The sequence below is a fragment of the Cololabis saira genome, chromosome 12 (assembly GCF_033807715.1).
Source record: "Cololabis saira isolate AMF1-May2022 chromosome 12, fColSai1.1, whole genome shotgun sequence".
Classification (NCBI taxonomy): Eukaryota; Metazoa; Chordata; class Actinopteri; order Beloniformes; family Belonidae; genus Cololabis; species Cololabis saira.
Window position 1 is genome coordinate 1,548,998 of NC_084598.1, and position 14,390 is coordinate 1,563,387.

The window sequence follows — 14,390 nt, forward strand, 5'->3', positions numbered from 1 at the left end:
TAGCCACCAGCAGCCACCTATAGCCACCTGCAGCCACCTATAGCCACCTATAGCCACCTATAGCCACCTGCAGCCACCTGCAGCCACCTATAGCCACCAGCAGCCACCTGCAGTCACCTATAGCCACCTATAGCCACCTGCAGCCACCTATAGCCACCTGCAGCCACCTATAGTCACCTGCAGCCACCTATAGCCACCTGCAGCCACTTATAGCCACCTGCAGCCACCTATAGTCACCTGCAGCCACCTATAGCCACCTGCAGCCACTTATAGCCACCTGCAGCCACCTATAGTCACCTGCAGCCACCTATAGTCACCTGCAGCCACCTATAGCCACCTGCAGCCACCTATAGACACTTGCAGCCACCTATAGCCACCTGCAGTCACCTATAGCCACCTGCAGTCACCTATAGCCACCTATAGCCACCTGCAGCCACCTATAGCCACCAGCAGCCACCTGCAGTCACCTATAGCCACCTGCAGCCACCTATAGTCACCTGCAGCCACCTATAGCCACCTGCAGCCACTTATAGCCACCTGCAGCCACCTATAGCCACCTGCAGCCACTTATAGCCACCTGCAGCCACCTGCAGCCACCTATAGCCACCTGCAACCACCTATAGTCACCTGCAGCCACCTATAGCCACCTGAAGCCACCTATAGCCACCTGCAGCCACCTATAGCCACCTGCAGCCACCTATAGCCACCTGCAGCCACCTATAGCCACCTGCAGCCACCTATAGCCACCTGCAGCCACTTATAGCCACCTGCAGCCACCTATAGCCACCTGCAGCCACCTGCAGCCACCTATAGCCACCAGCAGCCACCTGCAGTCACCTATAGCCACCTGCAGCCACCTATAGCCACCTGCAGCCACCTATAGCCACCTATAGCCACCTGCAGCCACCTATAGACACCTGCAGTCACCTATAGCCACCTGCAGTCACCTATAGCCACCTGCAGCCACCTGCAGCCACCTGCAGTCACCTATAGCCACCTGCAGTCACCTATAGCCACCTATAGCCACCTGCAGCCACCTGCAGCCACCTGCAGCCACCTATAGTCACCTATAGTCACCTGCAGCCACCTACATCCACCTGCAGCCACCTATAGCCACCTGCAGCCACCTATAGCCACCTGCAGCCACCTACAGCCACCTATAGCCACCTACAACCACCTACAGCCACCTATAGCCAAATGCCGAAAATCGGGGCTATTATGCACTGCAATGTGTACATTTCAGAGTTATGACCAATGTCCTTGTTTAAATGTGGAGTTGTAGTCCTCAAGCATACCAAGGCAATGGGTAACCAAAGAACTTGGAAAAGGACTGCAGAAAGAAATCCTAATCAAAATGAAATTCCAAAGACAAATGGCACACAAGCAAACTAGAAAGGTATAAAAACAATTTACCAAAACAAATGACCTATGGAACTTACAGAAGAAGAGAGATGAAAGCAAAGCAATTCAGCTAGAAACATGAAAGAAAATATACAGAAACAAGATCTGATCTGTAGAACTGTTCAAGGGAAGTTTCATGTTTTTTTTTCCCTATTCACTTAAATTTTTCGATTTTTGAATTAAGAGCATTATGCTTTGTTTGCATAAAAAAATGAATTCTCAGACAACTTGCAATGGTGTTTTTCTTAATTATTATGTAATATGGAATACATCACATATCATATACACACTGGTAACATTTAAGAGTGATATTGACAGAATATTTATGTCGGCCTTAAAAATGACACAAATAATGTTTAATTTCACCTTAAAAGTTGGTATTTTGCATATATATATACATAAAAAGGCACTGAGCCTCCACTATATCCTTGCTCTGACCCTAGACTATAGATCTAGACACTTAATTCATCATCTTTGAATGCCTACTTACAAAAAAACTTGGGGAAAATGGTCCAACGACTGAGCAAGACAGGCAGTTTGGCGGCCATTTTGATATGCAAATTAGAAGGTCAAAAACTCAAAATTTTGCTCGGGTACCGTTTTTTTTGGATTCAGCACCCTTGAAATATGTAAAGTAGGCCGGTTCCCGACTTGTACCCATAAATGCTCCTTACATTCACTTTTTGGTACATCCCGTCTAGTCTATCACAGAAGCAAAGATTTGAGACATGCAAACAACAAAAACACAGGGCGAACCACAATAAAATAACTTTTCATAAGTTTCAACACAAAATATGACAAGTTAATCATTTGTTTGCATATTTTACCAACTCTGGAGCAGCGTTAGCATGCTGCTAAGCTAGGACGGGAACAGGAAGTTAAGCTTCGTCAATAACGGAAGTAACAGAGGAAGAACAGTGCTCTTCAAAATAAAAGCATAAAAATAAAACGTAAAATGACAGAAGTGCTTAATTCACTGCACGTAATCTGCTGCCATTTACACGCACCACCAGCTGAAAATCAGCAGATCTACAAACTTATAGCGCAGCACTCTGCCCTGAGTGCAGCGATATGAGCTTGTAGATTTGCTATTTTTCTTTTCTTTTTTTAAATATTTTTATCCCGGTTTTTTCCCATTTTTACCACCCCGTGCTCCTACCTAAGTGACAGTCCTGGGCATTGCCATCCTCTACCAACCCCGGGAGGGCCCTGCACTGAGCTCAGGTCTCCTCCTTAACCTGAGGAGTGAGCAGGCCGCATCTTTTCACCAGACAGGGTGGGCCGGCCTCCGGCCGGACGTAGCGCGTGGAAGGATCACGTTATTCCGGCCGGATCCTTCCCACCTGGCACATCTGGCGCCCCGGTTGGCCAGAGGGGGCAGTAGAGCCCAGGACTGTGTGCATGTTTTTGTGAGGGTAGCTCACATTAGCTACCCAAGGGAACACGGGGAGAACATGCAAACTCCACACAGAAAGATCCTTTCGCCAACCCCACTGAAGTCATGGGGGAACTAACACGCACTTCAGCACCCACAGCGTCCCCGGCGGGAATCGAACCCAGGACCTTCTTGCTGTGAGACGGCTGCACTACCTGCTGCGCCACCGTGCTTCAGATTTGCTATTTTTCAACAGCTACTTTACAATATTTAAAGTTCGCCCCGTGTTTTTGTTGTTTACATGTCTCAAATCTTTGCTTCTGTGAGGGTTTCCTGAAAAAAAAAAATGAGATTAAGGGTGATGGCCAAATGCAGATAATACTGGGGTCCTTGACATGCCAGTTTGAGATCTAAATATGTTGTTATATCGTTATTGAATGCACTGTATTTTTTATTTGTTGCATTGATTGACTGAATGTGCCTATATTTTCAACACTGTGCCTAGTTTTATGTTTTACACTATGCAATACGTTTTACACTGTACAATATGTTTTTATACAGAACTTTGTATTTTTTTCTTTATCCTTTTGAAGAAAAAAAAAGTCTTTGACGGATCACCTGTTTTGGCGTATTTGTTACAAGGTGGTGGTGGTGTGTGAGGGGGTGTGTGTGAGGAGGTATATGTGAGGGGGTGTGTGTGAGGAGGTGTGTGTGAGGAGGTGTGTGTGAGGAGGGATATGTGAGGGGGTGTGTGTGAGGGGGTGTGTGTGAGGGGGTGTGTGTGAGGAGGTGTGTGTGAGGAGGGATATGTGAGGGGGTGTGTGTGAGGGGGTGTGTGTGAGGAGGTGTGTGTGAGGAGGTGTGTGTGAGGAGGTGTGTGTGAGGAGGGATATGTGAGGGGGTGTGTGTGAGGGGGTGTGTGTGGGGGGGTGTGTGTGAGGGGGTGTGGTCCAACTTTCTAATTGCGGGGTAAAGGGGAGGTAATTATCAGACGTTTTGCCAATTGTTCAAATCTTTATGATTATAATCTACAATTACCAGGTAATATTATGGAAACAACACACGCTTTCTTTTACAGTCCAGTTTCCCTTTCATTAATGGGTAAATATCAGGTAATTATTTCTGTACTTAATGAGGAAGTACCAGGTAATATTATGGAAACAACACACGCTTTCTTTTACAGTCCAGTTTCACTTTAATTACTGAGTAAAAGCCAGGTAAAAATGTCTGTACTTATTGGGTAAATACTAAGGGAATAGAATTACTGGGCAAGTAACTACAAGGTAAGTACCTGCCAATTACCAGGTAAAACATGGTAACTATCAGGTTAATTACAAGGTCAATAGAGTCATTTACACCCTCGGGGGTACCTGCACCAATCCATTGATAATACATAAATCAATAATGAAATGAAATCCATGAAATGTATAGTAAATACAAGGTAACTACATGGTCATTGAAGTGTAATTAGCTGGTAACTACCTCAAATATAGGTTATCATTTCCTGGTAGTTTGCAGAAAAATACTTAGTAATTACCTGGAACTTAATTCAAATAAATAATTCATGTAATTTCAGAGTAATTACATGGTAAATTGACTGGTAGTTACCAATATTAACCTAGTAAATACTTGTAATTTCCCTCAGAGTTCCCATCTAATGTCTTTGTAATTACCTAGTAATGTTTAGTTTAAACAACCAGGTATTTACCATGTTATTACATGGTAAATACACATAATTACATGGTACAAGAAAATACGTTATAATTACCTAGTACTTACTGGGTAAATTACCCCGTAGTTACCATGTAATTACCTTGTAAATACAAGGTACTACTAGGTAATTACCATGTAATTACCATGGTATTACCTGGTTATTACTGTGCTCTAAAAGAAAGGGTTACCAAGAATGTTTGTGCTTGATAAGCAGCTGCTGGTATTGTGGTGTACGAGCAGCAGCACGACAGCATCGTGCTGCTCTCCTGCTTCCCCTCAGCACAGACTCCACCCAATCACAGCCCTGTTCTCTCCACACAGACTGCAGCACAGCATACAATACCTAGTTGCCTTGACAAGTGTGTAACTTTGTTTCCTCTTTTTAGTAGGGGAAGAGAGATTCCAGTAAAAATAAAGGGAGGGAAAAAGGCAGTTGCCAGCAGAACACAGGTACAGCATTAACACCATGACACACCCTGAATCCGTCTGGCGTTCCATCACATCTTTGAGTTTATTCCTGTCCCACTCCTCCGTGGTAACGCTGTGTCCACCTGTCCCCAGGCTTCGTCCTCCCCCCCAGCCAGCAGCCCCCCAAAGTCCTCCGAGGAGGCCGGCTCCGCTCCAGATATTCCAGCGGGGCAGCTGAACGGCAGCTCAGCAGCCTCTGCCATCGGCCAGCCCCTGGAGCTGGCCCCCCTGGCCCAGCCAATCCCGTGTGCCTTAGCCCGCAGAGACAGCCAATCAGAGGGGGTGGAGGTGGAGGCCCCCTGTTGCCTTGACAACTGCCCATCAGACAAAGCTCTGCAGAAAGAGGAGTGACGGCATCCTTCCCAGGGTGCACTGCTGTCAGAGTTGTGTGTTTGACTGCCTTTCCCTGTTTTTGTAGCCCTTGTTTGCTAGCTGTTCACATTATCACATGGGGAAGGGAGTCCTTTTCTTCTCCATCTGATAAACTAAAGCAGTTTGCTGTTGCTCCTTTTAATTTTCTTACGTTGATTAACATTGTTTCTCAAGAAAGGCTTTCTCCATACTCCCCCCGCAAAACAAAAGAGTTCCTAAATGTCACTTTCCTACACGTAGACCAAAATAAGCTTGATTCTCTCTCCCATCATGACTCACCACGTAAAGCATATTGCCCCCCCATCCCCCAAAAGAGTAGGGGTTTCTTCACAGATGGAGTTCCTTATTGTGTGATTCTAGTGGTCCCAGTGTTTGAATCTCTGCACATTGATGTTAATCGTAGGCACAGTGACTGATAGAACATGGTTTCCATGGTTTCCACGGCCACCGCTCCCCGGCCTGGTCTAGTCAGTAGTTGTGTATCGGTGTGGCTAGTTCCCGTGAGAGGTTTACTCTCACTTTAGTTGAGACACGTGTTGACTGGGTGTACGTGAGGACGTCTGGAGCAAAGTAGTGTCCCGTTCTCCCGTGCAGTGACCCGTTACCAGAACCGCCCCACACAAAGTATTACGTTAGGAACCCCCGTCATCCATCCATCCATTGATCTCCGGAGCACTACGGCACCGTCATGAAATTAGAGCTTATTTTGACCTATGTAGCATTGGTACCAGTGCTGAGCTGTTCTAATAAACCCCATGAATTTATGCACCTTAAGCCCTCTAGTATGCAAGATTGTCCCTTCCCCCCTTTCTCCCAAAGCTTTGATTGTATTAACCCAGCAGAAGCACTTAAAGTTGAATATAAATATAATGAATCAGAACAGGCCCCTATAGAGCTGAACTGACAGTCTGTCAGGGGGTTCCCCACTCCTGAATAAATCTTTGTCGCATAGAAACTACGTTTAAAGGTAGAGATCTATTTGAGAGACGTCAGAATGTCAACAGAGTGATTTCAGACAAAGAAGCACTTTGTTTAAAAATTGTCAAATGTATGACACTGGATAGTCCTCTACCAGTGGATAGAAAAACTAAAGTGTACACCTTTGGCACCTTCTTATATTGAGGCCAAAAAGATAAATAATGCTACCCAGTTAAGGATGGAAATGATTTCTGAAGATTTAGCTAAAACTGCTGCCAGGAAGAGACTGGAGACATTCAGACACGACTTTGACATGTTTGTAAGGATTCTGACTGCACAAGTGAGACTCCTTGAAGTTGCTTCAGATTCGTTTTATATATATATATATATATATATATATATATATATATATATATATATATATATATATATATATATAAAGAAGAAGAATTGAAAAGTTCCAAAGTGTGTACTGATAGGCCACTGCCTGAGGCAGCACGTCATGTAAAGGGGTAGTGATGGAGCAACGTTGCCATGACGATAGCCAGACACTGAGCCGTTGCTCTGCACGGCTCTTTCGTGTCATTTTAGACCAATATAAAACTTTCTCCTGCTCTGAAAGTCTCTCAGCTACGAGAGACGGTGAGCAGCGTCACGCGTCACATGACCGGGAGTTCCTCATGGTCCGGCCTGAGAGCCACTCCCATTCTGTGACTATTATATACTGAAATGTTCTACTTGAGCACTTATGTTTGTATCTGATGAAATGTGCCCTCAACCACAGTAGTTCTCTTCTGACAACAGAAAGAGGCGCATTTACATTTTTTTGGGAAAACTGGTAGCGCAGCTGCAAACGGAAACGCAGTAGACCATCAAGTATTGTTGGAGAGATGCTGACCATGAACATTGCAATCTCTTACAAAAAGCTACTAAGAAAAGCTGAAATCGATTGATTATGAAAAATGGAAACATGAAAAAAGACGAGTCAGAAAAGCACCTTATTTTCTTACATTATTGACTTGTGTTCTATAGAGTGCCACAAATTAGTCACTGAAAAAGCTTTGATGAAATGCAGTTTTGAAGGATAAGTCCTTGACTATACGTTGATATAGTGGCTGATATCAGACATCCCCTCAGTTCTGAACTAGGACAGTGACATTAGTTGATCTGGCCGTGAGTGTAGGCTTACACTCAGCACAGGCCGGCCCGTCAACTTACACCAACACCAACGAAATCACAGGTTTGAACTTCCCAGCCCTCGGTAGGGACGGAAGCATACGAGTGCTGTAGGAGCTTCTAGACGAACCATAGGTAACAGCAGGAGCTTAACGCAGGACTATAAATCACAAGTGACCAAGACTAGACAAGAGAATATAGCTCCACTGGTCAAAATACAAAGTCTAGCATTTCTAGGAGTCATATACTTAACTGCTTTATACTATTGACATTAGTACAAATATGTGTCTTACAACAGTACATTGTTAAAAGATGGCTTTTCTGCGGGGAGCCAGAGTGTAATCTGGTGTATGATACTCTATCTTGATTTGCTCGTTGGTTAACAGTTAAAACACACGTACACAGAACAAACACGGTTGGATTTGTTCCCGTCAGCGTCCGCCGCTCTCGCACCGACGTGATCCGGTGGAGCTGCTTCTCCCACATCACTGCTGACTCGCAAATCTCACACAAATTTACACCAACGGATTCAAATTGACTTGTTAAAGTCTCAGCCAGAAACACAATCATTATCCATCTAAACACAGCACATTCATGCAGACACACACATAACATAGATGTTAAATCCTGAGTTACACGATAGCATTGTAGGGAAAAAGAAAATGACACGACACATTATGTAGTGTCCCTCTTCGGTTCACATCTGTTTTAGTTTGATAGGAAATTGATCAATGGCATTTATGCTTGATATCTTAACAGTCCCCTTGTTATTATGTTCTTGTCTCCCAATATCCTGGTCATTCACATCTTTTCTCTGTCCTTAAACCCCCTGATCTGCTGTTGAGTGCATGCATCTGCTCACACACCAACCAGCCCAAAGGCCGTTAACGTTAGCGTTAGCGCTGGCCACACATAGAGAAACATAGACACAGATGAAGCATTCATGATGACACCCCACCTCTATTTCAGTTGTCTTTCACCCCCATCTCCTCTTTGACTCTTTCTTTGTCCTCAGGACCGTATTGTTCTTTTTCTCCTTTCTGTTTGGGCTGCCCCCAAACCTTGATCAGCCTAACTAACAATAAAGGTTATATTAACATTGATAATAAGTTTCTGTGTGTATCTAGCCAGAGTTGGGAAAAACTAAAAAAAAAAAGGAAAAAAAATAAAAAAGTCAAGTCTTTTATTCAATTGTGCAACTGTGTTTTTACTGTTTTTGATGTTAATCTTCTACCATTGCTTCAGTTAGTACCGAAATATGCTTAGCCAACCTAGAAATTTGAACTGTAATGATCGCCATTCTCCTTACCTGTTTAAATATAAAAGCATCTAAGACGTCACCATTTATTCTATGTCAGTGTGTATATATATGTATATATAATATATATATATACATATATACACACACACACACGCACACACAATGTTTCTGTGTGTGCATGTAGTCGTGGAGATACAGACAGAGACGAGCAAACTGGAAGGTTAATATCTGTTCCTAAAACCTGAGTGAGCAGGAATCCAGATATAGATTATATTCTTAAGGGTTTTTGTTTTTTCTGCACAAAAAAAGTAATTTTCTCTGTCACCGATCTGCTCTCGCTCAACTATGTGTGTGTACTTGGTCACCACGGTGCAGCAGTAACAGTTGGGTAGACTGATTATCAGACTAATGATGAGCTTGATCTGACGCTGAGCAGCGTTTCACTGCAGAACAGCTGCAGAAAGAGAGAAAACAAATCCACCTAGGCTATAATGTATGTCCTTGCAAAAGACATTTGCTGATGTAAAGTTGTTGTTCACTGAGCATTTGGGCATAAATATTGTGCCATATGTGAGAGTGAGTTTGGGTTCAGGTGTTACTTATTGGCAAATCAACACGTCCAGAGAAAAATGAATTCTTACTTTAAGTGAAGATGAAATGAGCCCTCAGTGCAGCCCTCTATATCTACAGATTTCTATTGTGTGAAAAGAACAGTAAACCCCCTGAATAAAAGTGCACTCGCTTGTGTACACATTTGTGAAACAGTATTTTGTTTGTTATATTGAATGTAGAATTAATTGGTCAGAGGTGCTGTAGCTGTCCCAATCTATTAGATCACGTTTGCTTATTTTATTCCATTTGCATTTATTTTCAAGTTTAAATAAAGGTTCCTAATTTCTGTCTGTCTCTCTCTACAATGCCATGCCACCACCCGTCCCCTAACAGTTCACCCCCCCACCCACCCACCCCACGCTCCAGTCAGGATCATCATTAGGGGCCAATCGTCATTTGTTCAATCCTCGGAAATTTGTGTTCTGACTCAAAACTATCTGTGCAGCAAAAAAAGAGAAAGAAAGAAAAAACATTAAAATGTATCCATAATCTAATTATTCTTGAAATTGTATCATGATCATTATTACTGTTAAAATTACGGTTGGTATAATTTGTCATTGTTAGTATCATGGAAGCATCAGATGGCTTGATAAATGTTAGAAAAGAAAGCTTTTTTTTCCCTGGGCTGTTGGTGGTCTGATCTCGCAGAAGAGAAAAGGCTCAGAAATGGACAAAGATGGCAGTAATGTTTGTACTGTTTGGGAAATGACTTGCATTGCTGAAATAAAATTTATTCTTTTAGTAAAAAAAAAAAAAAAAGAAAGTGTTTTGGGTGTCCAGTCTCTTGATTATTTAAAACATTTTTTTAAATATCATGGTTGATTTAGAGAGAGAAACTGACAGTTTGTCTAGTTATTTAAGTAAATAAAGGCTTCCAAAGTCATACATGTACTTATATGCTTTAGAGATTTGAATCTATGACTTTGCTGTTCAGTTTTCAGTTTGTTTTACATGAAGTATTAGTAAAAGTGTTGACATGTCTGTGCAGGGTTGCAGCAGTGCACCCTGGGATTATCAGGCCAGATATTAAACATGTCACAGTCCATCACAAAGTATGTTTACTCGCTCCTGCGGGTCATTTAGAATAATCACCTTAATAAATAACTACAACCCAAATTCCCCAAAAGTTGGGAATCCTGTGGAAAATGTGGAAAAAAAATCCAGAATGTCAAACTCATTTTATTCCCAAAAGTGCTTAATTTTGGAAAATAATTGCTCATTTTCAGTTTAATTAAGAACTTAAAAAAAGGCTGCATTTCCTTTGAACTTTCTCAAAGAGCAACATGTTGGAGTCCAAAGTCTTGTGACTCATTTAAAATGTTCAGTGGCATTTGAAGTTTTTCCAGGATGTCTGAAAGCTCCTCAATTGAAATACATAAATGCTGAATTCTTAATTTTAAAGGGTAATATTTATATATTAAAAAAAAAAAGGCTGAATCAACCTGTAAGTTTAAAGTCTGAAGTTTGAATGGTCTTTAACTGAAAGTTTGGTGAAGAAATAAGGTCAAAGTGATGGAAGCATTTCAAGGATTTGAAGATTTTTGCTCGTCGGTTAAAAATTTTAAGAAAATGGTACAATGTAGCTCAGACACATGAAAACTCTTGAGATGATGGAAGAGGAGGAGTTGAAGACACTAGGAAGCACCTAAAAGAGATTTGCTAAAAAGATCACACGAAGAGATGAGCTAAAGTGAAGAACATGATCAGCTGAAGACAGAAAGATGAGCTAAAGACAAGCAGGAATATCAGCTGAAGAGGAAAATAAGACAATAACTTGAAGGCATGAACATCAGGGGAAAAGATGAGCTGAAACTCTGTTTTGAGGATAGGAGGATGAGTTTAGCCAAAACTCTAGCAGAATGATCCAATTTATCAGAATTTAGCAAGTGGCTGAAAAACATAAAGGACTGAAAGCTGAAGTTCCTCTTACATCAAATTGAAACGTAGTGAAGAACTTTAAATTCATCCAAATAACGAGACAACACCGGTTCATTGCGTTCATGGTAATATCAAAAATCTTTGACGGGATGATGCTGTCAACCTTCTTGGTATTCTAAAAGCAGCATGTCCTGCGTGGCGGTGTGTGATAGGACTTGTAGTCACACCCAGGCGTAGGTGAAGGTAGTTTCCACCTCAGCACTAGAAACTCAACACGAGTAAGGGATGGCAGGCCGACAACAGGCCAAAGTTCAGGGGGATTTATTCTCTCAAGGTACAAAAAGTGGCAATTTACTTGGGACGGTCCCAACATGCCTGTGGTGAAGACAAAAAGAACAGCATTAAACCCAAAATGCTAATTAACAGTATGATAAATTAATCCAAAAACATACAAACAAGCTAATTAATTAAACAAAGAAAATGCAAAAACCATGGTCAAAAATGAAAAGTCAACTTCACCTTTAAAGCAGCTAAAACAGCGGCAGCAGGGCAAAAAGAGAGTGAACTGAGGGTTTCACCCTCTTTTAAACCCAAGCCTTCTCCAAGACTGCACCCACCCGCCATAAACCATTACAGTTTTTAAAACTTAAACAAACGTCATTATGTACCTTTAATCAGGGTCCTCCCCTCTTAACAAATGAATCATTCCTACCTGTTTTTTTGTAATGTCATTTTTAGCAGCATTTATTCCCAAATGTCAATCAATAAAGCAAAACGTATTCTGGACCACAAATCACTCCACATTCTCTATTCACTGGTTTTACCATATTTAAATTACTGTGCGGAGGTTTGGGTAATACTTATAAATGTGCACTACAATCACTATCAATGCTGCAACAACGTAAGAATCATTCATAAATCCGGGTACAAGGATCACACAAATTCACTCTTCTTAAAATCCAAAACCTTAAAATGTACTGATCTGGTTCACTTTCAAACAGCATAAACTATGTACAAAGCTAAAAACTACATGCTTCCTGGAAATATTCAATAGTTTTTTAACAGAGATGGGGATTATAATTTGAGGGGGGGAGAACAATTGAAAACATCTTTGTGTCTGCACAACACTCAAAACATTTACCATTTCCATATGTGGAGTGAAGTTGTGGAACAGTTTGGGCCGGAGCTCAAGCAACGTCCAAACATGAGCCGGTTCAAACAGCCGTACAAAAATATGGTTTTACAGGAAACTGGGAGGATGAAGAGCTTTGACGATCAGCTGCTGTTTCCACACATCATTTACTCACTGGTTTACTCACAGTATTTATTTTCTTTGTTGTAAATGTGTTCATATGTAATGTAGATATGTAATATGATACTGAAATCAACTGAGGATTGTAATTTCTGAGAAGGGAGAAGGGGTAGGATTAAATAAGCATATGCTTCTTTCTACTCCTTTTCGGACATGCTAACATTGTTTTATTTTTTTATCTATTTTTTTGTTGTTTTGACTATTTTGACTTAGGTGTGTTATTTTATCTTTTCCCATGTTCGGAATAACGCTTTCATTCATTCATTCATTCATTCATTCATTCATTCATTCATTCATTCATTCATTCATTCATTCATTCATTCAATTCAATTCAATTCAATTCAATTTTATTTATATAGCGTCTAATACAACAGATGTTGTCTCTAGACGCTTTCCAGAGATCCAGAACATGAACATGAACATAAACATAAACATAAACATAAACATAAACCCCCGAGCAATTATTATATAAACAATGGCAGGTAAAAACTCCCTTAGTGGGAGAAAAGCCTTAAGCCAAACAGTGGCAAGGAAAAACTCCCCTTTAGGAGGGAAGAAACCTTGAGCAGGACCAGGCTCATAAGGGGGGACCCTCCTGCCGAAGGCCAGACTGGGGGAGTCAGGGACGTCGACAGCACACAGCAGGCAGGTGGAAGCAGCAGCGGGATGACCAGAGGTGGGGGGGGGGGGGGGGGGGCGTCAGCAGCACACAACAGTCATGTGGAAGCAGCAGCGGGATGACCAGAGGGGGGGGGGGGCGTCAGCAGCACACAACAGTCATGTGGAAGCAGCAGCGGGATGACCAGAGGGGGGGGGGGGTGCAGGCAGGCGGAAGCAGCAACAGCAGACATCCACGTAGGCAGGTGGAAGAAGCAATGGGATGACCAGAGGGGGGGGAGGGCCGGGAACACAGGCCAGAACGCAGCTCCTGAGGCTCCGGCCTGCAAACATACACAAAAGAGAAAAAAGGGGGGCCGGCACAAGAAACTACAGGAACAATGGACAAAAATGATAGCTATGAGATATTTATAATAAATAAAAATGGTAATGGAGAAGAGAGGCAGGGAAAAGGAGAGGAGAAGAAGGGTGAGAGGCACCGCCCAGCGGATCATGTCGGTGCCCCCCTGCAGCATAAGCCTATAGCAGCATATCTACCGCGAAGCTATATTTGAGACTAACTATTATAGTTTTGTTCTATAGCTGCGACAATGACTACTGACTCTAACACACTAAAGTTTACACTACCTAGAGATTTACCAACACCAGCTAGAGGTTTACTTAACACTAACTATAAGCTTTACTAAACAGAAAGGTTTTAAGTTTAGTTTTAAAGGTGGAGGTGGTGTCAGCCTCCTTAACCCAGATTGGAAGTTGGTTCCAAAGTAATGGTGCCTGATAGCAGAACGCCCGCCCTCCAAATCTACATTTAGATACTCTAGGAACTACGAGTAAACCTGCACCCTGGGAGCGGAGAGCTCGGCCAGGAACATAAGGCACTATCAGGTCTTGTAAATACTGCGGAGCTAAGCCGTTTTGGGCTTTATATGCAAGTAATAAAATTTTAAATTGGATTCTGAATTTTACGGGTAACCAATGGAGCGACGCTAACACTGGAGAGACGTGGTCTCTCCTGCTAATTCCTGTCAGTACTCGTGCTGCTGCATTTTGGATCAGCTGGAGCCTATTCAGCAAATTACTTGGACATCCTGCTAACAACACATTACAGTAATCCAGTCTAGAAGATACAAACGCATGAACTAGTTTCTCTGCATCCCTCTGCGAGAGGATTTTCCTAATTTTTGCAATATTACGGAGATGGAAAAACGCTATTTTACAAACCTGATTAACATATGGTTTAAACGACAAATCCTGATCGAAAACAACACCAAGGTTTCTCACAGTTG

The 14,390-nt window shown here is 42.3% G+C and overlaps 1 protein-coding gene and 1 long non-coding RNA gene across 2 annotated transcripts in view; one reads left to right on the forward strand and one right to left on the reverse strand.

Moving 5' to 3' along the window:
- The window catches only part of fam120c (family with sequence similarity 120 member C), a 100,567-nt gene extending 91,958 nt beyond the window's left edge, over positions 1-8,609 (forward strand). The window contains exons 16-17 of the mRNA XM_061735147.1: positions 4,876-4,939; positions 5,051-8,609. Coding sequence (XP_061591131.1) covers positions 4,876-4,939; positions 5,051-5,308 — 322 coding nt within the window. The 3' untranslated portion in view covers positions 5,309-8,609. The remainder of the gene's footprint in view (positions 1-4,875; positions 4,940-5,050) is intronic.
- The window catches only part of LOC133456638 (uncharacterized), a 219,415-nt gene that overhangs the window by 165,740 nt on the left and 39,285 nt on the right, over positions 1-14,390 (reverse strand). The window lies entirely within an intron of this gene.